Here is a 23,938-nt window from a genome sequence, read left to right as displayed (position 1 = left end):
ATTTTTAATAAGAAATCCACCTTTGATCGAGAGGTTCCCTCAATATTCAGGGACAATATTTGCCGATATTTTTTGACTCCCCTTGGCCGGGAGACCTATCGGTCTTCGGCCCCTTAAATAGCGGCATAGTTTGTAGTTGGAGGCCCACTTATTAACATTATCTCTCACCCCAGAAGATAGGTGGAAACTTGAGTGGCAAACGGCCAACGTGGGAAATGCCCATCTCATACAGGACCCCACCGAGAGACAGCCTGGGTTCTCACTGCCTCGCAAAACCTGGTCCGCCATCAATAGGTTAAGGTGCTCCCATAGCCGCTGTGCCCACATGATGCACAGATGGGGCCTTAAAGAGTCGGCGATGTGTGAATGTGGTGCGGTGCAGACTACCGAACATGTGGTCAACGAATGCCCGCTCCATTCATTCCCCGGCGGGATTGATGAGGTCCACATGGCGACGCCTGAGGCCCTAAAATGGCTCGCAGATCTAGATGTCCCCCTCTGACCCCCCCACCATACGAAAGAAGAAGAAGATTTTAAAAACATTACAAAATTGTTCATTTTAATGCGTTTTTTTTAAATACATTTGGTAAACAGTGTGTATATCAACTATTCCAGTAATAAAAGAGCTTGCCTTTTAAAGGCAGCTTCATTGATGCCAAAAATGTCGAAATCCGAATTGATTCACTTCAACAGCAAGATTGCTCTCCCCACAGGCATGACCTTCGGCAAGTTAGTCCTGCAGACCAGGAGATAGTCTATGTTATCAGTGACGGAGATAATCATCGGAAATATAATATGAAAGCTCTACATGATGACCGAGTTTTCAAACCATCCTCGAATCAGTCTGAAGTGATGTGTAGTAATGCACACATCCCTCCTGACCCGTAAGTAGTTCATTCTGAGCATACCCAAAAGAAATTCGGTACGATAGAGCCACGGGTAGTAGCCATACTCCTTCATGTAGAGAAATCTCAAGAATTTCTTCTGAACTCTCTCCAACATGAGAGAATACTTTACTTCAATGGTGTGGACTCCAAATTTCCGACCCACTTTAAAATCTACTCCTTAGTAAGGAATTAAATAAAACTATAAGAACCCGGGTATCTCTAAAATATTGAACTTTCCTCCCTATACAGACTGGCACATAAACTGCTATGAACTTTTATAATATTCTTTTTAATTGGGTTTACTGAGGATTGAACCCTCCTCTCCAGGGACTGGAGTAAACTGCGCTAACAACCGCGCCAAATCGCATTTGGGTAGGAACGACATTAATTTATTTTATTGATTGCTGTAATTTCATCCAATTTCAAATAATTGTGTATATTTGCTACCAAAAGTTTATAGAATGAATTATCATCGACAACGAGCCTTTTTGTCGATTTTCAGCTCAATCGGATGACGAAAAGTGTGTTAATTTCCACCTCTACAATTTGCATTACTTTACCTTATTTCTTATTATGCCTGTCGGAATCACCTGTATTATTATTAATTTTCTTAGTCTAATTATATATATTATTTAAAATATGGAATGTATTGCATTGCACTTCTCCTGCGTACATTCTGGAATAAATTCTTATTATTATTATTTACGAAAAAACAAATTCGAATAGACCTATTTAAAAAATACTTGTTGTTAAGCAATACATGCTTAAAGTTCATTTCTTTGTCATAATCCTCAAAGGATTCCAGTTTTGATGATTACTTTTGGTTGTTCTCTTTCGGGCTCATAACAACTTCGATTGATCTTAGTTTCTCTTTCCTGACAAAGGAATTATCCAATGATATATTCAAGTATATATACAGTAGAGTATCCTATTTCAGTATGGAGATTGCCATGGACACCTTTGTCTTCTTATAGAAATTTTTGTCACTACGCTTTTACAGTCCATGTTATCGCTCTAATCAATAGTCATATTACTCAAAGATTTTTAGAAATAGACTAATGAATAAGCTAACAAACCATTGAATTCTACATTATTAAATACATCAAAGAAAGCAACAGATAATAGGAAGGATATTTCACTCAGGGGACTGACAACCATTGGACAAAAGTCTTGTCATTTAGTCCTGCCAAACCTAAAATTGTAATATTTTATTATCGAAAACAAAATTAGCGATTCTCAAACGAAAATTTGAAGCAGAAAAAAATAGCAACCATTAAAAATGCGATAAGAAAATGAAGATAATAATGGTAGTTCTTAATCGAAGTATGATACAGTTAAATATAACCGAAGGAAATAGGGACGGATTTTCTTTGAGAATCGCTAATATTGGCTTCAATAATTAAAAGATTTAAAACCAGAATACAAGATAGCCCTAAAATCAAACGAATCGATGAGACAATTGAGTTAAGCGGAAACACTTGTCAGAATAAAACATTCTGCCGTTAAGAATGGAATGAGCTTCGAGAGACCTTCATCTAGCAAAGGATGAACATTGCCTTATGAATACAAAATAAAATACTTCGAAATAAAGAGTGTTCGAACTACTTCGGCTAGTAATTGCTAGTGAGTTTATTAATTAGTTCAATGAAATAACTCATCACATATAAAAAATTACATCATATCACATTTGAGTGCTTTTTGCTATAAATAATATCATGGAATCAATTAATTGTCATTAAACAATATTGATGATATAATTACGGATTATCAGCACCAATGAAACGTTCTGGTCGGTAATTAAAATCGCATTAATTCATTAAAAGTTATCGTGTCAATAACTGTATTCTCAAGTGTAACTCAAATTGGTTTATCCTTTACTTTTATCAAATGAATGTTTTTATCATATCCAAATGCCTTAAATCATTAATTAACGTTATTATTTGTAGCAACGGCCAATAAATATGTTTATATACTCTTGTGCGAATTGAAGAATTTTGATTCAACTATCTCTTTAACCAATTTTAACGTTATAAGTTATAAGTTCTGAGAACGAAAAATTAAAGTTATATTAATGCTTGATTATGCTTAAAGGGATCGCGATAAGTTTAATGAAAGCGCAACTTAAAATTAAAGAGGGTACTCTAATTCCATCAGAAATGTGAAAATCAGAAAAGATCTAAACCTAAAATGAATCAGGCAACTACGGGGTAAAAACTCTCTGAGAAATCTGGTAGGACTATCACAGAACCTCAAGAAACACTATTAGGAAATATAAAGTGGATGAAGAAATACCAATTGATTTACTAAAGATATTGAAGGCAGATTAGAAATCTGAGTCAATTTGCACAACCAAGAAACATTGCCAAACAACCGATCTATCGTGCTAACTAAGTAAGCACAATTGGTAAGTGGTGTAACAGAAAGTCTAGTCCTTTTATCAGGAAATATTTATACAGTGGAACCAGAAAAAATCAATAAAAAACCAAAGTTGTGAACTCTATTAAACGAAATGAAGTGAAGAACGAAAGATATCCTAATGATCTCTTGACAGTAGATCAGTCTATTTAATAAAGGCTATTTTTGTAGATCCTGAGGGGCGATTCTGGTTCAACAAGGATAAGAAATTATCCTTGAACCATAAAATTAACAATTTTCTTGTTGACTGCAATTTCACTTTTCTCTGATGACAGTTAACCAGTCGTTAATTGTGAGGTTAAAGACAATTCATTATCATTAAGATTAACCGGAATTGCCCCTCAGTAGACTACGGGAAACACTTAATGACAAACATAGTGAACTCTCGTATAAAAGTAAATGTAATATTGTCACTGGAATAAGATAAAGAATGCAGGATAACGCAATCGACATTTGACCTATGTCAACCAACACGCTTAACTCAATAAACTATAAACACAATGCGGTGAAATCATAGACAATCCAAATTGATAGACTATCCCATCAGGGAAAGGGGAATAAAGCGAGTTGCGCGGAGCACAGAGAAAGCTTGACTGTAATTTACCCATCTCACTCATTTTTAGCGTCACTACGCAACGCAATTTGAAGGCGATTCGGTTTTCTAACGTTTTTTACAAACATTCCGATCCTGCGCAGAAAATTTTCATAATGGAGAGCGTTGCATTACTTTATTCTGTGGAGGGTCTGGTTATTTCAATGTGCGCTCTTCGGCATTCAACGTACGACTGATGTCGTAGATTATTCAAAGAGTTTTTGAACCCTCCTGGTGCCAAAAATATGTTCACGTGGTTTGCCTACATCTCGTCAAAATGATACCCGGATTTTATGTTAGGGCAAGTCCATCAATTTGGATGTCTATGGGTGAAACATTTGAATTAGCGCAACGCGGGCATACGGAAGACTCCACAGATGTTTCTTTGCTTGAAGACAGTAAGTTAATGAAACCGTTTTCTTCCACTGATAAACGTTCTAAAGTGGGTTTCGAAATACGATCTTACTTAAAATAGCCAACCTTCGAATCTGTCGGAAGGTGTTTGTGTGCGGAAGAAGCGACACGCGACGTTTGAGTGACGGGACAAACATCGGCGATGCTCCCTCTTGTTTTCTTTGCCTTATTGTGTCACGGCGTAGTAAAATAACCGACAGACTTCTCTAGCAAAAAATAATACAGTTTAAATAGAACGAAATAAGTCTAATTATTTTTTTACGTGAAATGAACTCGCAGAATAAAGTTAGACAAAATTGAAAATTGAAATTTCACCTGTTTTACATACGTAAATTATTTCTACGTTTTTCAAAATTATCTTTGAATTTCATCGAAATACATTATAAAACTTTCACTATTGTGTCTTTCAATAAAAAAATATTCCTCAAAATTTTTTTAGCATTCAACAAGTTAATATTTGCAAGACGATGATGAATTGAAGGTATTAAAATTTTGTTTTATAGTTTTTTTTTACCCACTGGCATTTCTTTTCTCCCGTTTGCAAATTATCAGCAACTATTGAAGAAATTCGGATTGTTCTCTTTTACCTATTAACGTGAATCCTGTACTTTAAGACCATCTGGGTTAACTCTTCAGGAATAGAATACCCAACAGTGCCTAAGTTTGCATCGAGTCTGGGTCCCACCCAGGCGTCGTGAGTTCAATTCCTCGGCTGGCTAATTCCCCCATCATGACATAAGCAATATTTTACACTTACTGTGGTGGTAGTAGGAGATTTTATCTTTCTTTAAATAAATAAAAATAATAATAATAGTTGAACCTAATCTGGTACATCTGTCGTAAAAAAGACTGTAGGTTTATAGAGAAAAATGAGTATTGCTACTATGTTAAGAATCACTTCAAATTATTGGTAATCCCGTTAAAAACAGCATTGCAGGCCGTTCCCTGATAAAGTTTCAGTAAATTCGTAATAATATCAAAACACGTGTTCATGCACCATTCATTTAAATAAACACGTATTCCGACATCGTGACAATAAATTGGTATTTTACTGAAAGTTTATCAGAAAACCTATCAATTCAATCGTTAATGGCATGCTATCCTGTTTAGGGTTTTTATTGGATTACGAAAGATTTGAGGAGATTCTTAATAAATTAATAAAAATTTTAAGAAAGAAAATCTTGGAGAAAACGTAAGTTTTCTCCAAGTAAAATATTAAAACTAATTTATTAATTTATTTTCTTATTTTCTTGACCTATGCATTTAATTTCGCTTTTTTCATTTTTCATTGTACATCTTCTGTTTAAGTTGTTCTTCTTATTAAGTGCTAGAAAAAGCTTTGTTTTCTTTAACATCTAAGTAATTCTTTAAGAACTCATTAAATTCCACTTGTACAGCGACTTACATCTTGTAGTGATTCTGATCATGGATATTATAAAAGCAAAAAGTTAATTATTATTAATTAGTTCCTTCTGTGTTTACATAGTAGATAACGTATATTAATTTTCAGTAGCATTGCGTTGGGATGAGTTTGAGTATGACGATTGAGTACAGCCACGTAATTGAGGAATAGTGTTGTTTGTAATTATTGTAATTGAAATTGGACAATCAACCGTTTCCGTACAACTCGGGAGAGAAATTAGCAGTAATTGAAACGGCTGCTTTTGTCACTGCTGTGCCATTGTATTTGTACAGTGAATTTTTTAATAAAAACTGAAAAGATACTGTTCCCACGGTTTAATTACTGTGTTGAATTGCGAATAAATATTATTTTTATTTTTTTAACAGTGATGCATAATATTTAGGTGGATGCATCGACCACAATAGGTGGATGACATCATTAAGCTATATTCAGTAAAACACCTAATAATAATAACATGGCATTTATATAGCGCAGTTTAGTGACATTTCACTTCAAGTGGGCTTAACTATAATAAACATAAAAACGGTAATTTAGTATTAGTGGTCATGTTCTCAAAATTATTCCTACAGTCTGCTCTACCCTACCCAATACAAATCTAATATTATAACACTAAATATACTCCCAGATGTGACCGTTTCCTTTTCTGATTTTTCTGTTTCAGATTTTCGTTTAGAAATCACTAATATTGTCTTCAATATTTAAATATTACAATTTGAGGTTTTACTCAATAAAGTTATTCCGAAAAATAAATAAAAAAAAACTAAATATACTGTTTATAGAAAGTGATGACAAAACGTAGAATAACAATAACAGCTGGACAGGACAAAACAAGAATATTAACATAATAAAATTTAAAAAAAAAATTTAAAAATGTAATAAACAAGCATACATTTTTTTTTGTTTTTTTGTTATTTGTTTTTGGGGTATTATGCCGTGTTGCGCTAACTCCTTCTTTAGCCAACGTTTCGGACAGCATTGCAGTGTCCATCATCAGGGCAGATCCGGTAGATCCGAAGATGTGTCACACATTTTGGCCGTGAAAATCTTAAATCATATTTAAGCATACATTTGTTAACATGTAATTGTTGGGTTATGCAATATAATTTGTATTTGTTGGGTTAGCTGGAAGAAATATGATGTAACCTATAAGCTATACCCTTTGTACTCTGTATTTTTGTGCAGTAAATGTTTTCTTTTCAATTTTTAATATAAAACAGGAGGCAGTATGTGCTCAGAAATGAAAATCTTCTGAACAGACGTTTTAAAAGGAACAGGAAGGCAACCGAAACCAAACAATTAATTACTGGAAGTTTTAAAATACGGCTTATTATAAAATATCGAAAAGAAGTTAAGATTTATAAATGGTAAGATTTTTAAATAATATTGTTTTTCAAATTATTAATCTAGAGTAATAACGGTTTGCTAAGTATAAACATGCTTTACAACAAATTGTTCATGTTCTTTTTCATTCATGTTTACAAAGTTGGTACAAATTTCTATTTAACTGCTTTCTTAGTACCATAAGTACTTATGTTATACTCCTGTTGCGTACAATTGTTGAATTCCTTTGTGCAGTAAAGCTCTTAGAGATAGTTTGTATTGTGCCTTCTTATATTGTTCATACTCGGCTTGGAATCGTACTTAAAAAAAATAAACCAAAACATTACGAACATATCAATCAACACAATATATTAATTCTGTTAACACGATATTAATTGGGTAGTACCCAAAGAATACAATATATTATTCGGCAATTTATACACTTAATAAATAAAGTAAGCCTGAAACTCCATTATAGTTTATTATAAACGGGGTCTTCTCCATTATTAGAAAATAACAGTTTTTAACACAAGTTAAATCTGGGAAGGTTCGTTAATAATTTTTATATTTTACTTAAGAGGAAGCTACAAGCCAAAAATGTGTATATTCTTAGTATCCTTATGTTGCAGGTAATAGGCATTAAAATCGCTTTACAAACGGAGTCTAGAAACCTTCGATTTCAAGCACAAAACTGGTTTTTATTTATTTTGTAAATAATTTTATAAGAAAGTTAATCAAGTGAAACTGTCACAGATAATCTTAGCTATAATGCTGTATTTTTTTTAAAGTTGTTTCCTTTACGCGTTCATACATTTCTATTGAAAAAATATTTATTTAGTAGTTTACATTTATATTTTTTATTGAGTAATTTATTTTTTTATTTGTATTCTACTCAAGCGAAACGATAGAAAAACCTTCAATTTATCTAAAGCATATTATTTGGTATTCATAATGTACACCAATTCGTTATAAAGCTTAATCAAAATAGTGATTTGGCATTAAGCTTCGCCTTAATGACAAAATAATAATGACAGTAAATTATGTTTTAAATCCTACATTATATAATAATTTTGTATATTTTTTTATTCTATTTGCAGTTTACAACTGTTCTCTTTTCTTTCTATATTTTGTTGTAGTTATATACATATTTAAACTTTTTAGATTGTTCTTTTTATGCAGTAAATCACGTAAACTGTAAAAGTATGTAAAACCCTCAAGGGCGTTGAAGATTAATAAAATAAGAATAGTATATTTATTTGAATGTCGCACATGAGTACCAACTGCAAGGAGCTAATAAAGACCATGACATTTTCAATACGGTTCAACATTGGGAACAGTATGGTTAATCAGATCTGGTTGCCATTTACGGCGGTAATAGATTATTTCCATTCTACCAATTCATTCATCTCTACATTCCCCAATATGGATTAACAATTGAACCCTTTATGGTACAAAATTTTATAAAAAATCATTTAAAAAACCATTAAAAAATATTACTTGATCGAAAAACAATTTTATATTTTCCCTGGACTGATGCCTGAACTAATCACAGTTAAGTGAGTTCTTTTTTTCTTCCACAAATGTGTACCAAGTACACATATTATACGAATGTTAAATTTTCGTATTATTTGTCTCTCTTCCAAACAAATAAGCTTACAAAGCTCTCACTTTAAAATCTACGAATGAGACGCGCTTGAGCCGAAACAAAGGCATGCCGATAAAAACAAATGACAATACAGAAACAGAACAAGATAAACAGACATAAATGCTTTTTTGTTAGGTGTATTGTTTCTTGTTCATTGTTTCTTTCAATTGTATGTTCAAAGACGGAATAGGGAAATTCAATCATCAATGATGGATGAAACATTTTATTCTTATTAGAGGAAATTAAATGTATCCCTTTAAAAATCGTGCGATAGTAAGTTATGTGTAAAACATAATTGATTAAAAGTTCGCATATATGTCCTGTTTTTAAATGATTCACGTTTCATGGGTGATCAATTCACATAATATTGAAGATTAATAATAAAATTAATTGTTAATACTGTTTTTCTTATTAAGGGGAATAATTGGGCAAAAACATAAAAGAAAATAAAAGACAGAATAAACAGAATAAAAAATACTTGACTACAACTCACTTGCATTCAATTCTAAGGAAACCTAAACTTGAAAATTCAAATGCTCCCTCACAATGGGCATTGTAATAACTATCCCTTATTGGAAAACGTTGGCGATTTCACTTATCTAGATGTAAAAATTGATCACCATTTAAAATGGTTAGAACACATAAACTTTTTGAATTATAACTTTAAAAACTATAAGTTATATTTTAAAACCTTGAAAATGTCCTCTTTAAAAAAGACTTAACCAAGATCTACATGGCTCTTTGGAATACGATATTATCGGATGAGGCAGGGGCAATATTTGCAAATGACAATATTCTAAAATAACTAATTAAAACCCTAGAATTATTCTGAAAGCCCCTGCAAGAACCGGCACTGGAGAAATCTTCAACAATCTTAACAACATATCAATTTAACATCTCTATTCCAATAGATTACTCCTCTATATTCGTAAAAGAGTTTTCAAAAAAAACATAACAAATAACAACTAACACGCATATTAAAAACACTACATCTCATCGTCAAAAACATATCCCACAAGCAACTAAAAATACAACATTTGGACAAAAAAGCTTCCTTTACTATGGTACTTAACTCGACAGCAAAATTACACTCTCATAAAAAATTACAACAATATTATAACATATAAATCTTAAACAAAATCTGGAAGGAAGATAGTAAAACGTTTATTATTTACATTATTTTTTAAATAAGGCGGGTTTATTTTATTTTCTGTTTAAGGTTAAACGCAACGCTCGTTGTATTCTACGTGTTTACAGATGGCGTTAATTAATTAATTTTGTTTAAATACGCTTTTGCAAGGTATTGCTTTACAGTATTAAGACAAATTATTTGTTTGCGCCCTCATATACGCAATATGAATATGAATAAATAGTTTTGTCCATATAAAAACTCAATTCTATCGAGAAAGGCATACAAATACAATATTGGATTGAATCATCGGTAAAATATTGTATTTGTGTGCCTTTCTCGAAAGAGTTAAGTCTTTATATGGACAAAACTATTGATTCATATTCATATTGCGTATATACGGGCGCAAACAAATGATTTGTCTTAATATTGTAAAGCAATACCTTGCAAAAGCGTATTTAAACAAAATTAATTAATTAACGCCATCTGTGAACACGTAGAATACAACGAGCGTTGCGTTTAACCTTAATATATCATTCTCAGAATCAGGGATGTCTTGGTCTCACTGGCATTAAAAATATATCATATGAACCTTTTGAACTTCATCTTATCTACACGTTACTTACAACAATAAGCAATTAATAAAATATATCACGTGAACCATTTTAACTTCATCTTATCTACATGTTACTTACAACAAGAAGCAATCAAAAAAAATCACACACAGTACAAGACTATTAAAGTCCAAAACTTTCTAACTGAGATTCATCTACACAAATTAAACATCTTGATTATGTAAACAGCATACGTTATCCTAAGTATCCTATAGTTGACAGGATTTCACAAAAAATTTACCGGAATGTAATTTCTTTTATTTACTTTTTTTTTTGATTAGTCAATTCTTAAAATTTTGTAACAAATAATATTACGCCCTAAGATAAAATTGCAGTGTTATGGGTTTTTAATTGTGGTTTAATCCAAATCCTGCCACTGCTTCATGAGATCATCAATTACTTCCAATTTACTATTGATCAAATGCGTATCAGCAAAATGAATCTTGGATTGAGGCCAACATTATTTTTTAAGCTTCCGACGAAAGTTGAAAAAAGCTTTTGTTCGGTCCAACAAACAGTCGGTAAAGTTCCAGCAAGTTTAATTCGTCCAGTCACTTTAATAGATGTCTCATCACTTTATGATGGATTATACAAGATGTTTTAATTTTGGCACTGATTTCTTGAATTACGTAAGCGTTTATTTTATATTTTATTTATGATCTATTCTGCTTTTATGATTTTGTTTACGAATCAACAAATGTTGAAGCCTTATTTTATTGGCGTGAAGAACTGCTCTGTAATATCAGTAAATAAATAAAGAAGAGTACAACTTTGTTTAGAAATGATCAGATTATTTGTTTTAAACTAGACGGAATTAAGATAAAAATGTGTAAAAAACCTATGGCTCAAATAATGACCAGAATGTTTGCAGGGGTAGAACAAAGCCATAATTGGAAAAAATTAAAATAAATCAGACATAAAAAAATAAAAATAAATAAGAGAATATAACAATACATAGATAGATACACAAAATAAAAATAGGAAACCAAAGAAAAAAATAATAATTTAAAAAATGCGGAAAAGAAGTGAACAATTTTAAACACAAAAATGTATACAAGCAGCCTGGTGCTACTCTATTAGTTTGCGTTGCTGAAATAAGCCCTACGCAACACACCCGAAGGACCATGTTAATTTCAAAATTATATGTATGTTATGGGAATCGTTAGTCATATGAATGTGATATTCACATCTATTCAAATTATTGATATACTGCCGGTATAAGGAAAAAATTTCTGTATAAAATACTGTACCCCTTGCAATAAATAAAATAGCAATACTAAATTTGTATCGTTTATTTAAAACGGCGGTAATGCTAAGCAATTTCATAAACAAAAATACAGTGAATTTAAGGCGTATACGCTGTTTTTGTTTATGATACTCGGCTTATTATTTCTTAAACGGCATAGGCATTGTTCTGCATCCTTGAAGAAGCAAGGGAGTATGTTTTAAGCCTTCCTTGAGACAAATCGTGAAGTAGTTATTTTTTTGTCGTGTGCTTTTTACAATAAATTTTTTAAGGTCATAATTTTTTTTTCCATCTTTTTTCATATCATATGTTATATTACGAAGCTTGATAATTGTTTATGACATAAAACCAAGTATAAAGGTTTAATCTTGGTTTTATGTTATAAAAAATGTAAGAAACAACAGCAGAAAATTTATTTATTGTTTTTTATAGATTTTTTTTAAAGATTGTGCTGACAAATTAGAAAAAGTCTCGTACCTCAGAATATGACTTCTGCAAATGAACGCCTTCATATGTTTAAGGTTGAATTTTCAAACTGAAGTGAAAGTAAATGAAACGATATCACTCTGTTTGAACCATTATATTTTTTTTATAATTTATAAACACTGGACGGTATCACAACAACAGTAATTTCCTCGGGGTAAAATATGTATTCCATAAATAAGGAGAAAGTAGGTCATACGTACAAAACAAGGTTAAGTGAAAATGAATGTATATCCATTCTAAAAATTACAAATAAATATGGGCGACGAATATTCTCTTATCTTGTAACTACCACATAGATTTTTTTTTAAATTGGTATTGTTTCTAAAACATTAGTTTCCATTGATAGTATGCATGTAATTTTATATACAAATATGCCTATGAGTGTGTGGATGTTGTGTGCCTTTGAGTGTGTATTGTAGTCACAAATGTTATTCTTCTGTAAATATTTTCTATATTGTGGCTTCTCGTTAAAAGAAAGATTTAGTGTTATAATTAATATTATGAAATTGACCTGCTAATGAAGAATATTAAATAAATTTAAAAAAACTTAAAATAACAAAGTTAAACATATAATGGGTGTAAAAGTGGGGGTTACGGCGTGACTGGGGACCAGTAAAGACCCCTCTTTAATTTTTAATTTTTAATTTAATTATGATGGATAATAAAAATTTGTGGATTGCTACATTTAATATTTTAAAGTAAAGGTGTTTCAAATTCGTACCCACAACCCATTCATTTGTTAGTCCGTTTCTCTTTTCCCGTTAAGCCCAACAAATGAATATCAAAAATTTCTCGATCAATACCAAATGTAGAAAATTTGTAATAGAAACGGTAAAGGTACATTGGATTCGTTTTTAAAACCATTATTTCTTACTTCCTGGAAGCGTCCCAGAATTTGTTTGTATAAATAATCAAAGTCAATTACGGCATTGGTTTCATGGTAATATTTTATACCTTCCTAGAATTTATCTACCTTACTCACGTTTAATAATACAGAATTGTTTTACTGAACGGAATATCTATATTTTTCTATTCATTTTTCCATTCTAAGAAGAAAATTTACAAAATACCAGTACAGGCAGACAAACAGGATACTATTTCCAAAATGCAAACCAAAAACTACATTATATTACCTACATAAGTATAATGACATAAGCTTTCGTCAGTATCCACAACACAATGCATCTACAAAATCGTTATTCATACATTTTTGGAACAATTTTGTGATGATTGGCTTGAACCAAAGATATTAGAAGAACGAGATGTGCTATGCGCAGTTCGTACTGAGTGGAATTGTTTTGCCGGAGTGTCGCCGGTTTTGTTCACCAATACTACTGCACACCTTCGCTTGCGCTAAGGTATCCGCACTAATACATAGAACAGATTTCTGTGCGTACACGTCCCGATACCGTTCAAAGTACCCTAATTAGGTAGTACTCCGGCTACGGTCCGGCGGCCAACATAGCATATCTCGTTCTTCTAATATCTTTGGCTTGAACCGTCTCTAGAAATGATTAAATTGTATTTTCCCTCATCAAATTAATTGCTGCTCCGGGCATAATTTAGCCAGATTATTTAACTCTTAACTCGTATACTGTTAATTTGTGCTTGGGGCCACATATTATTCGCGCTAATACTACGTACTAGTTATTGATTTTCCATGTTATCTCTATTTGGCCAATCAAACCAGACCTATTAAATAAAGTCTTAAGAAATTCGTAAAACTAACTAGGATAAAACCTTACGATGAGATTGGGCAAAGAAATAATATATTTTTTAATATTTTAAATGGATTACTTCCCAATTGACTGGACCCCTTAAAGACTCTGACGTACCAATCTAGTGAGGCAGAATTCAGTTAAGGAAAGCAAGGAGAAGTGAAAGATGAAATTCATTCAGTGCCTGTCAATTCAAATCTGGTAACTCAAAATTGTTAAAACGTTTAGTATTTTTTTAGATTTTAGCAGCATAAACACAAATCAATTCTCCGAATCGTTATTTTAAAGTAAGTGCGCGTGACATGTGAAACAAAGGATTCGGTTTCATCTTCCTCCCATTCTATAATTGAGACCTTTTCAGGATCTTTATTATTAAATACATATTTTGTTAAAAAATTACCTTAATCTCCCCAAAATTATGCCTAAACGGATTATAAAACAGGTCTCCTGACTATGCACGGTAGAGAGTTTATCTTTCGGACGTCTCAAACAAAAAAATATTATTCTAATTAATTTTTGGGTTATTATGCCGTGTTGCTTTTCCTTCTTCTTTGGGCAATGTTTTGGACAGCATTGCAGTGCCCATCATCAGGGAAGATGGACACATCGCATTAGTAACTAACTCATAGAAATTTAAAAAAAAACATTGTTAACAAACAATTAAAATGACGGTAAATGCCATTTCAACATACCCTTTTAAGATATTTCATCATCCAACGAAGAAAGTTCAATGGTAAAGCCTTTTTGGGGTACGATTTTATCGTGTTCCAATTCCGAGAAAAAGCATTGACATATACATATTATAAGCCAGGTACCTATATATAAAGAATACGCAAGAATGAACTTCCAGGCGTTAAATCCGAAGCCTTATCAGTCTACTACATAAATGGAAACTTTCTATATAACGCCGTAACCCTGGATGAAAATTTCAATGACCATTTCAAAAAATCTCTATTTTACTCGAATAAACCATCTTCTGCAAAAGTCACTAAATCTTGTAGCGCTGTATTACTGACAGTTTATTAACAACTGATATTTTTTTAATAATTGAGGAAAACCGGTACAGTAACACTAGAAAGAGGTTGTACACGAGATCATCACTGTAGTATCTTCTGTCTTTCTTATAAGACGTATGAGAATGAATATTTGTATGTAAGCAATCGTCGATGATGTCTCGTCTTCTCTCTATGACCTCTCTCAGGGACTTCGGGCGACATAAGACTAAGAACGGGGACATAAGACTAAAGCAAAGTGGACCGTAGTTCCATCCATTACGCCGGTCCGAGCGCTGAATATTGTTTTTACACTTATGTAAATAAGATTTCCAAATCATTTTAAAGATTTAATAGGGCAAATTCAACGCAGATCTGTCCAATACACCAAGGCCACTCATCACATATTTTTTTGCACGGCTGCTTCACTTACGTCATTAAGATTCTGGCTTTATTTTAGGGTATTGACCATTTCCTTTTGTTCCTTACTAAATAGAGTTGGAGTGGGAATATAGCACCAACTATAGAATAGAGAGAGGTGAGGAGGTAAAGAGATGGAAAATACGGAGTAAAAAAATACCTTCTATCACTTCACATATGTTCACCAAACACATCTGAAGCCATTTCGAACAACTCTTTTATTATGTATTGTGGTTTCCCCCCAGGTCGATAACAAGAGTTTCTACCTATATATAAATATATTAAAATCTTATCTTTTAACGGTAGGCCCATTTAATGTTCCGTATCAATGGCTTTAGGATTTAGTGTAAGGATAACGTTACAATCAAAGTAATTTAATAGCTGTACCTATATATATATATACTCGTATTTAGAAGAACTAACTTATAACAAGTTGTCGGAATAAGTCCGTAGTAATTATGATCACATTTAGATTAAATGGAACATAAATTAAAGTTTTCTGAGTTTGGGAGAAACTTGAATAAGATAATTAGGAAAAGGGACTTTTGTTTTTGGGCGGAAAATATGCTTGAAGGAAGTTTCCGTCTGAGAAACGGACGTAATAAAAAAACTTAATTAGCAGTGTTTTGTAGAATGTTTTCTAGAAAAAAAAAATTAAACAGTAATGTTTCACTATTCATATTCGTTTGAGTTCTTCATAATTTAGCGGATGAAATTTATTTATAAGATAAATATTCTCCTGAATTAGAAAAAAGTAGTCAAAGGGAGGACAATTTCATGAAACCAATATATTTTTTAATAGAAACAAATTAATGTATTACACGATGAAAATAATATTTTTTATAGCAATTCAACTTTTTTTAAATTTTCATTTTTTGATAATCAAATAGTAGTGTGCAAACATAATCTATCTGTCAGAGATGAAATGTATATTTTTTTTATGTTCTTTGGGTGATTTTTGTTTGATACCTAACGTTTTATAGTGAATAAATGTAGAAAATTGTAGAAAAATGCAAAACATTGACATTCTGCAGAAATGAAATTCCTGTTTTATTTGAGTATTCCATTAACAATAACAGCTTTAGAAAGAGTCACTGGGAGATCTTGGAATTATTTTGGATGAAAAACTAAGTTTTCCTTATCATATCCACCAAATTGTGAACAAAGGCATGACGACTTAGCTTTTTTATTCGAAATTCCAAACTCTAAATTCGACTGTTGCGAACTTCTGCAACTCATAAACTTAAGAATACCTAAAATAACAACCACACAAAATACACCGTTCCACTGCAACACACATAAGCGGAATTACATTGTGAACTCCCCAATGTAACGGTTTCACACTATGTGAAACCAACACTTAGATGATTTCGATATAAATAATATTAACTTTGCGAATTTTGTGGATCACGTAAAAGATTTATACCAGCAATATTCCTAACTAGAAGTTGTATTTTTGTAAACCAGTCAAATCGCTGTATTTTTTAATTTATTTTTGTTCGTTGAATGTATTTTGTAAAGCAATTTAAATTTTATTATTTCTTTCTTATGTTTCAAAATTGTCTGTCATCAAAATTGTACCACCTACATGTAAACGCCCTCTGGGCTTTAAATAAATAAATAAATAATTCATCACCCTACTAATGAGATCGGATTATATTTAACATTAGATAATATATATAAATATACAGGATGTCCGGGGTACCGAACGTGCGCTAACTTCAGTGAGTGATTTTATATGGTAGCATAGATTTGTCAAAAAGATAAATACCTTTTTTGAAATTATTTTTAATGGTATTTTTAGGTAAAAAATCTAATAGTTTGTTCGAGAAAATAAAAAATCTTCGATGGAAAAATATTTTAATTTCCAAAAAAGTTGTAAATCTTTTTTTCTTCTACCATCATATAGAATCACGTCTAGAAGTTAGCGCACTTAACCTCCGGACAACCTGTATGTATTAGATAATGTTACATGCACAGGGGGCTTAATTTAACTACAGATTTCTGACATTATTTGGAGTAAAAAATGATAATTAAATTTTGGTCTCTGGTGCCGCATTGGATTTTTTTTGTTTCCAACTTAAAACATGCAAAATCGGGTATTGAACATTTAGGGTCGGGATTGGGCGGTTACTGTGTGATTATGTGTTGAAGAAATTTTTGTTGCTGTTTTGTTTTGAAAAAAAAATAAAAAATGTCACCCGAGACCAAAATTTGGTTCACATTTTTTAATCCAAATAATATCAGGAATCACTGGTTAAAGTAAGTCAAGTACGTTTCCTTTAACACCTTGTACAGTACATACTTAAAAATACTAGTTGAAAATTCTGAAATTATTCATTTACAATATTCAAAAGCCAGATGTCTTAATTAATGTGGAAACACTTTAAAAAATACTTACTACACAATTTTGTTACGCCATTTCTTGGGTTTATTTTTGTAAAATATTATTAAATTATTTAAAACAAAAAAAAAAATCCAGAATTATTTACGCATTTGTATCTATATTTTAATCTCTTTTGACAATAAAGCATATTTGAGTATTTTTTCGTCTTTGGAGCATATTTTAATTATTTTATTCCTTTAGGCCAGATATTCCAAAATAGCCCTAAACATCATGTTGTCGACTGCTAACTTAAGGAGTGACAAATATTCTTAAGCTCTTATCTTTTGAATTGTTTGAAATACTGTTTGAAATTAGGTATATCAGCAGGTTATATTTCGAAAGTTTTACCTAAAAATTCAGAATGTATTTCGTGAAGAACTTAAAAGCTTACAGAAAAAGATTTTTTTTCACTGGAAAACTGAAACAATTTTCCACCTTCCCATTTTACTAACTACCTTAAAAAATTACAGAAATATCATTCGTATCTTGCGTTAGCAGACTATAAAGTGTGTGTTTTTGAAAATATTTTGCAGTCATAGGAACGCCTGAAATAAGCCGCTAGGTTGCGGAGAAGATGTACAGAAAATTCCAAAAAATATCTTCCTCTAAACTCAAAACTCTCATTCCTTGTCTCATCAAATACCAGAAAAATATTATAAACTGTTATAACTAACAATAAAAACACAAAAGTAAAATAATAATAGTTTATTGGGAACTGAGAAAGTACCTAAAAAATCAGGTACATTTTGCACCGCTTTGCATACAAATCAGTTCAAAAGTAGTCATGCAAGATGGCTGCCAGGCAATTTCTCCTAACCCTAGATTTGGCTTCAATGCTATTCATACAATTTTATACTAATGCTCTATCCCGAGCTTTTTAGGTCCATGTATTATATAAACCTTATTTAAAAAGGAAAAAAAAACTTGGTATTTGAGTACACATTTCCATTTAAACGTTATCGGGTGAATTCATTATGTGATTGAATTGCGACGTGTGTGTATTAAAAATGGAATGGCTCCAATCTTTTGAATGGAATCGTGCTATTGTTTATAAAAAGCATCGACTCTGGGCGGATTTTGATTGATGGATGGCTTTTTTACGTTTCAGTTGATGTAAAGCTTCGTCATCCTGCCATGTGCCGCCCCTGCCATGGATCACTACCCCACATTCAAGTTACGCCACTGGATAGGAAAACTCAATGGTATGCACGCTAAAATTTATATTTTTGTAAAAAAAAATCGAATATATTTATAATTTATAAATATAATAAACACACATAAAATTGTTAAATAAAACTCGTAATAAATAAAAGAAATTAAATTAAAATGTTATTTATGAAAGTGGTTGAAGCTAGGAGTCAATTTATCAATTTACGTGGCTAAAATATTTTTATTTGATATTACAATGATATTAAAAAATGCTTGTGAGGAGAGTAACTAACATCAGAAAAATTCCTAATTAGGGTTATAGTTGGGGTCATGTAGTATTCTAATATGTATTTTTTTATATTTCATATTAAATTATTTCTGTATTTTTAATTAGTGAGATACATAAATATAACACTTAATTACGATGAAAATATAATGGTTTAAATACATTTAATGTTTTTTATAATACTTATAAGAAGTTTTTCGAACTAGTAAGAAAGTGTCGAGAAACTCGGTGAGAAAGATTTTTTTAATACTCTAGCTAAGGTACACAATTCAATATGTAATATATCGAAAAATATATTTCATAAAACTTGTATTATATCCTTATTGCGTTTAAACTATTATGTAAAAAATATTTGCAGATTAAAGTACATACCCGATGCTCCAATATGCACGTTGTAAACATTCTGATTTGTAAATTAAGAAAATTGGACGGGAGTGAATCAGGCTAGTGAATAACTAAGCACTATTGCCCCAGCGAAAAATAACTCAAATTTGCGCGCAAGTGCATGCTATTGGATTGCGTTCACGGAATAAATTCTTACGGTTCATTTTGAACTGGTTCATATATAACGTTTCAAAGATATTTATGATTACTTTGAAGACAACGCTTTTACCTATTTTTGGCGCCGTAATTTACTCTGGCCGTGCTTATGTGCGGCGGTATGTTTTTTTCTTCGCTGCGGGGAAACAGCGTTATGATTAGTTAGTAACAAAATTATTACATGCACGCTCCAATTAACAACAAAACAGAAAAGTCAAGTAAGGGCCCGTTCCCACTTCCGTTTTCAAATCGGAGGCGGGTCCCGTTTTAAAAACGGATGGCCAATGGCCCTGTTCACACTACCGTTTTAAAAACGGACCATACTCTACGAAAAAAAATAATTGTCGATTCAACAAAAACATGTTATTTGCTCATTCTTCAGTAATGGTGTGCAATGGACGACGATGAAGCTCTTGTTGTCATGTTGTACTTATTAAAAAGAAGGAAAAAAGTGAAAAGAAAATTTTGGGTACACCCAATCATAGCCGAATGATTTTCTGTAGGAATTTTCCAAGTGTTAATTGGTGAGTTGAGAAGTGATGAACTAAAGTTCTTTAATTATTTTAGAATAATAATGATTGGATTATTTATATAGCGCCGTTTTCACCATGAAAAATCACCTCAAGGGCGCTTAATGGCTTAAGAGAATGTCTATCACTTCCTTTAACCATCTACTGGAATGAGTTTCAGAGAACTTAACATATCAAAATACAAAATTGAGAAAGTGCATTTGTCCTGAAGAAAGGCTATCGATATTTTAAAGTAAGAAAACAATAACAACTCAAATATTTTTTATTATGTGTTTATTAAAATAATAAGCTCTTCCGTGCATCTCATTAAAGCTTTAAAATTTAAAAAAATAAAAATAAAAATTTTGATGTACAAAAGTTGTGTACACCAAGTGTTTTGTTTTTATTTGGTTAAAGATAAAATATTACCATACTCTTTCTTCGACCAGTGGTATTAAATTTTCGGGATTTATTTCCTTATCCATTATTGTAGTTTTGATTTATTTACTTAACAAAATAACCAAATACAAGCACGCAGCGTGCCTGCTTCCTTGCGACAGGGAGCGGGCGGGGAGGGGTCGGGGTTTGGCGGGGACTCTGCCGGAACGACTGGACGACAAGTGTGAACAGCTCCATACAACACTATGAGCGAGCGTGTTCCGACACGATTTGAAAACGGACGCGCTGCGTAGGCGAGCCATCCGACAAAATATGTCGGATCCGTTTTCAAATCGTGTCGGACAAGTGTGAACAGCTCCATACATCCACTACAGCCACTAGGGCATCCGTTTTTAAAACGGGACCCGCCTCCGATTTGAAAACGGAAGTGGGAACGGGCCCTAACAAGTAATTTCCTTTGAATTATTTTTCTGTTTTATTGATTTGGGGTAAATTATTGATTTGATTTTAAAATTGGAATAAAGTAACAGGATTTTTTTTTAAATTTGATTAAAATCAAATTTAATAATACACGGTGTCCGGAAACTCGTAGTACAAGCGGGAAACTGGAGAATCTACACCACATGGGGAACCCAAAAAAAAATAAAGTTTTTTGATTTGAGCATTTTCAAAAAAAAAAAAAAAACAAAAAAAAATATTTTTCGGCTATTTTAGGGTTAAAGTTTTTTCTGGTGTTTAGGGTTGAATAAAAGATGTTTTAACCCTGCAGAGCAGAAATATTTTATGATCACACCGGGTTAAATGAAGGGTGATTTCAAAATAATGCTTCAAATCCGAGTTTCTTCATTTGTTTTACTTTCAAATAGTTTTAATTAGTTGTGTAATTTGATCTTCAGTAATAATTTATAAGAATTTGATTAAAAAAAAAAAAAAAAAAAAATCAACTTCAAACTCGATTTACTCGATAACGAAAGCTCAAATAAAAAAAAATATACTACTAAATCGACTCCAAATGTGATGTAGATTCACCAGTTTCCCGCTTGTACTACGAGTTTCCGGACACCCTGTATAATTACACAGATAATATAATTATGACAGACAGTTTGAAAATGGCTTTGAAAGCCGAAACAGCTGTAACGATAACAAAAACCAAAAAATACTTGCAGAACTTAATAATTATATTATTAAATTTGATTTTAATTGAATTTAATGATTATATTATTAAATTTGATTTTAATGATTTTTTAAAATTAAATAGAGTTCCACGAATTAAACATAAAAACAATAAATAAAGTAACAGGTACTACTTGCGTCTGAAAAAGTATAAATATTTTTATAAATGAATGCCTGAAAATTTAAAAAAATATTAATGTTACTTAACAAATTGGCGTAACAGTACCATTTCTGATGAAATAAATATTTTGCATTCAACCATTCAATAATCAGAACCTCTTAAAATAATATATGTATGATTATGAAAAACTTTTTCTTCTTAACTTATATTGAAGTAAAATATTATTGAAGAAGAAGGTAATACTAATAAGTCTAAAGGAAACATGAAACAGAAAAGACACAGAAAAATAAAAATAAAACGGTTACAACTAGGAATCGAACCCAAGATCCCTTGTCTTACCTGGACAGGCGTCTTTACCAACCAGCGTCAAGTTTCTAGGAAATTTGGTAGTATTTTTGGTACTAGTAAATTATTATTTTTTTAATATATTATACAGTATCTCTAAATATAATATTAAAATAACGTAATTTGATAATTTGGGCCCATAGGATGAAACTCGTGATGAGAACCCAGATTTATTTGGAAATAGTTTGTATTTATTTTTATTGAGTTTATTTTGAAAAATGTGTAAACAGTGTTTATTAAGTTTTCAGTAACATTTGAAAATGTGAAAGTTGGTAGGTAGGTACCCAATTGATCCTAATAGTTAGGGACAGTTGATAAAAAAGAAAAAATAAAATAAGAAATAATAAAATAAATATTGAGAAAAAAAAAATTCAAATGAGCCATTTTGAAAGTTAGGTCTTGAGTTGAGATTTTTACAGTCAAAAGTAGTAACGTGATTTTAGGTTATTATGCAGTGATGCGCTTCTTCCTTTTTTACATCTGGTCTTATGATGAGTGCTGTATTGCTGTCCGAAACTTTGGCTAGAGAAGAAAGAAGTGCAACACGACATAACAACCCAAAAATGAATTACGATGTTGCCGCTTAGAATTTAAAAGCAGGCAGTCTTCCGAGTTAAAAATGTTTAACAACCACATTGAATCGAATAACTAACCTACAAAAAAATTGTATTAAAATTTCCAACTTAAGAATATACCCAATATGTACATTGAACTCATAATCTTTTTTTTTCGTTCGATATTCAAATTTCAGAAAAACAGTTGCTACGGGAACGCGTCGATGTGCCAAAAGCTACTCGTTTCTAAAGCTGAGGATTTCACCAAAGATCAAATAACTAAAAAAAAAACTGTACACTTTATATTACAACGTGGGTAAATACATAGTCAAAAATATCCAAATCACATGTAAGGCAATAGTGAATTTTTCGTCTCCTCACATACATTTTTAAGGGGCGGTTTTTCAAAATAATTTACAGAAAACATTTTTTGTCACAATCTTCGATTTATATAAATATTAATTACCACAAACTTTTTTTTATAAAACTTCTAGTACATTTTCTTCTTCTATTTCGAAGAGGGTGAACATTAGGATGTATTATAGGATTATTAGAGTAATTAGATGTAATTCGAGTTGCAAATATTGAATGCTAGTCTTTTTTTGTGGACTGTAATCAACATTTGAAACTTCAAACTACTCAAAATTCTATTCTACACCACAATATTTGTGATTAACAGTTAGAATTGGAAATGATCTCTGACTGACACCTGGTCTTTTCGATAGATATTATGATGTTGAGGGACACTGCTGGTTATCACTGCACAAGCTTCACTAGACTTGAATTAAATTCTTTGAGAGAACTATTAACGTGTACAGTACATATTTTTTCTGAACAGATGTATAATAAATTGTTGCGATTAATCACTGATTTAGGAATGTGGGTATTCCACACTGTCAGAAAGGGACGGGTAATTGAGTGGAGGGATGCAGGAACATAATGTGTTAGACGGAGATGCATATTGTTGCGTCAACAGTGATCATTATTATTTTGTAGACAGTTTTTTTTTTAAATCATGCAATTAGGTAGGAAAGAAATTGGTTTTGAATCATGTATCAATTTAGTCACTCTTTTTTATTGAATTTGTCTTTTATTGCTTTTACTAAGCATTTTTTTTATTTCATTCTGATATTTTCCAGAAGCTGGTAAAATTTGTTGACGTGGATAGTATTATA

At 31.5% G+C, this 23,938-nt stretch overlaps 1 protein-coding gene across 1 annotated transcript in view; it reads left to right on the top strand.

The window, feature by feature from the left end:
• Positions 1 to 23,938, top strand: part of LOC149413620 (uncharacterized) — a 150,036-nt gene that overhangs the window by 116,198 nt on the left and 9,900 nt on the right. The window contains exon 2 of the mRNA XM_089644570.1: positions 18,796 to 18,889. Coding sequence (XP_089500696.1) covers positions 18,838 to 18,889 — 52 coding nt within the window. The 5' untranslated portion in view covers positions 18,796 to 18,837. The remainder of the gene's footprint in view (positions 1 to 18,795; positions 18,890 to 23,938) is intronic.

The sequence above is a fragment of the Hesperophylax consimilis genome, chromosome 21, assembly GCF_061612785.1.
Source record: "Hesperophylax consimilis isolate HC1 chromosome 21, BYU_Hcon_1.0, whole genome shotgun sequence".
In the NCBI taxonomy this organism is placed as follows: Eukaryota; Metazoa; Arthropoda; class Insecta; order Trichoptera; family Limnephilidae; genus Hesperophylax; species Hesperophylax consimilis.
The sequence above is the reverse complement of the archived record's forward strand: the minus strand, read 5'-3'. Positions and strand labels throughout refer to the sequence as shown.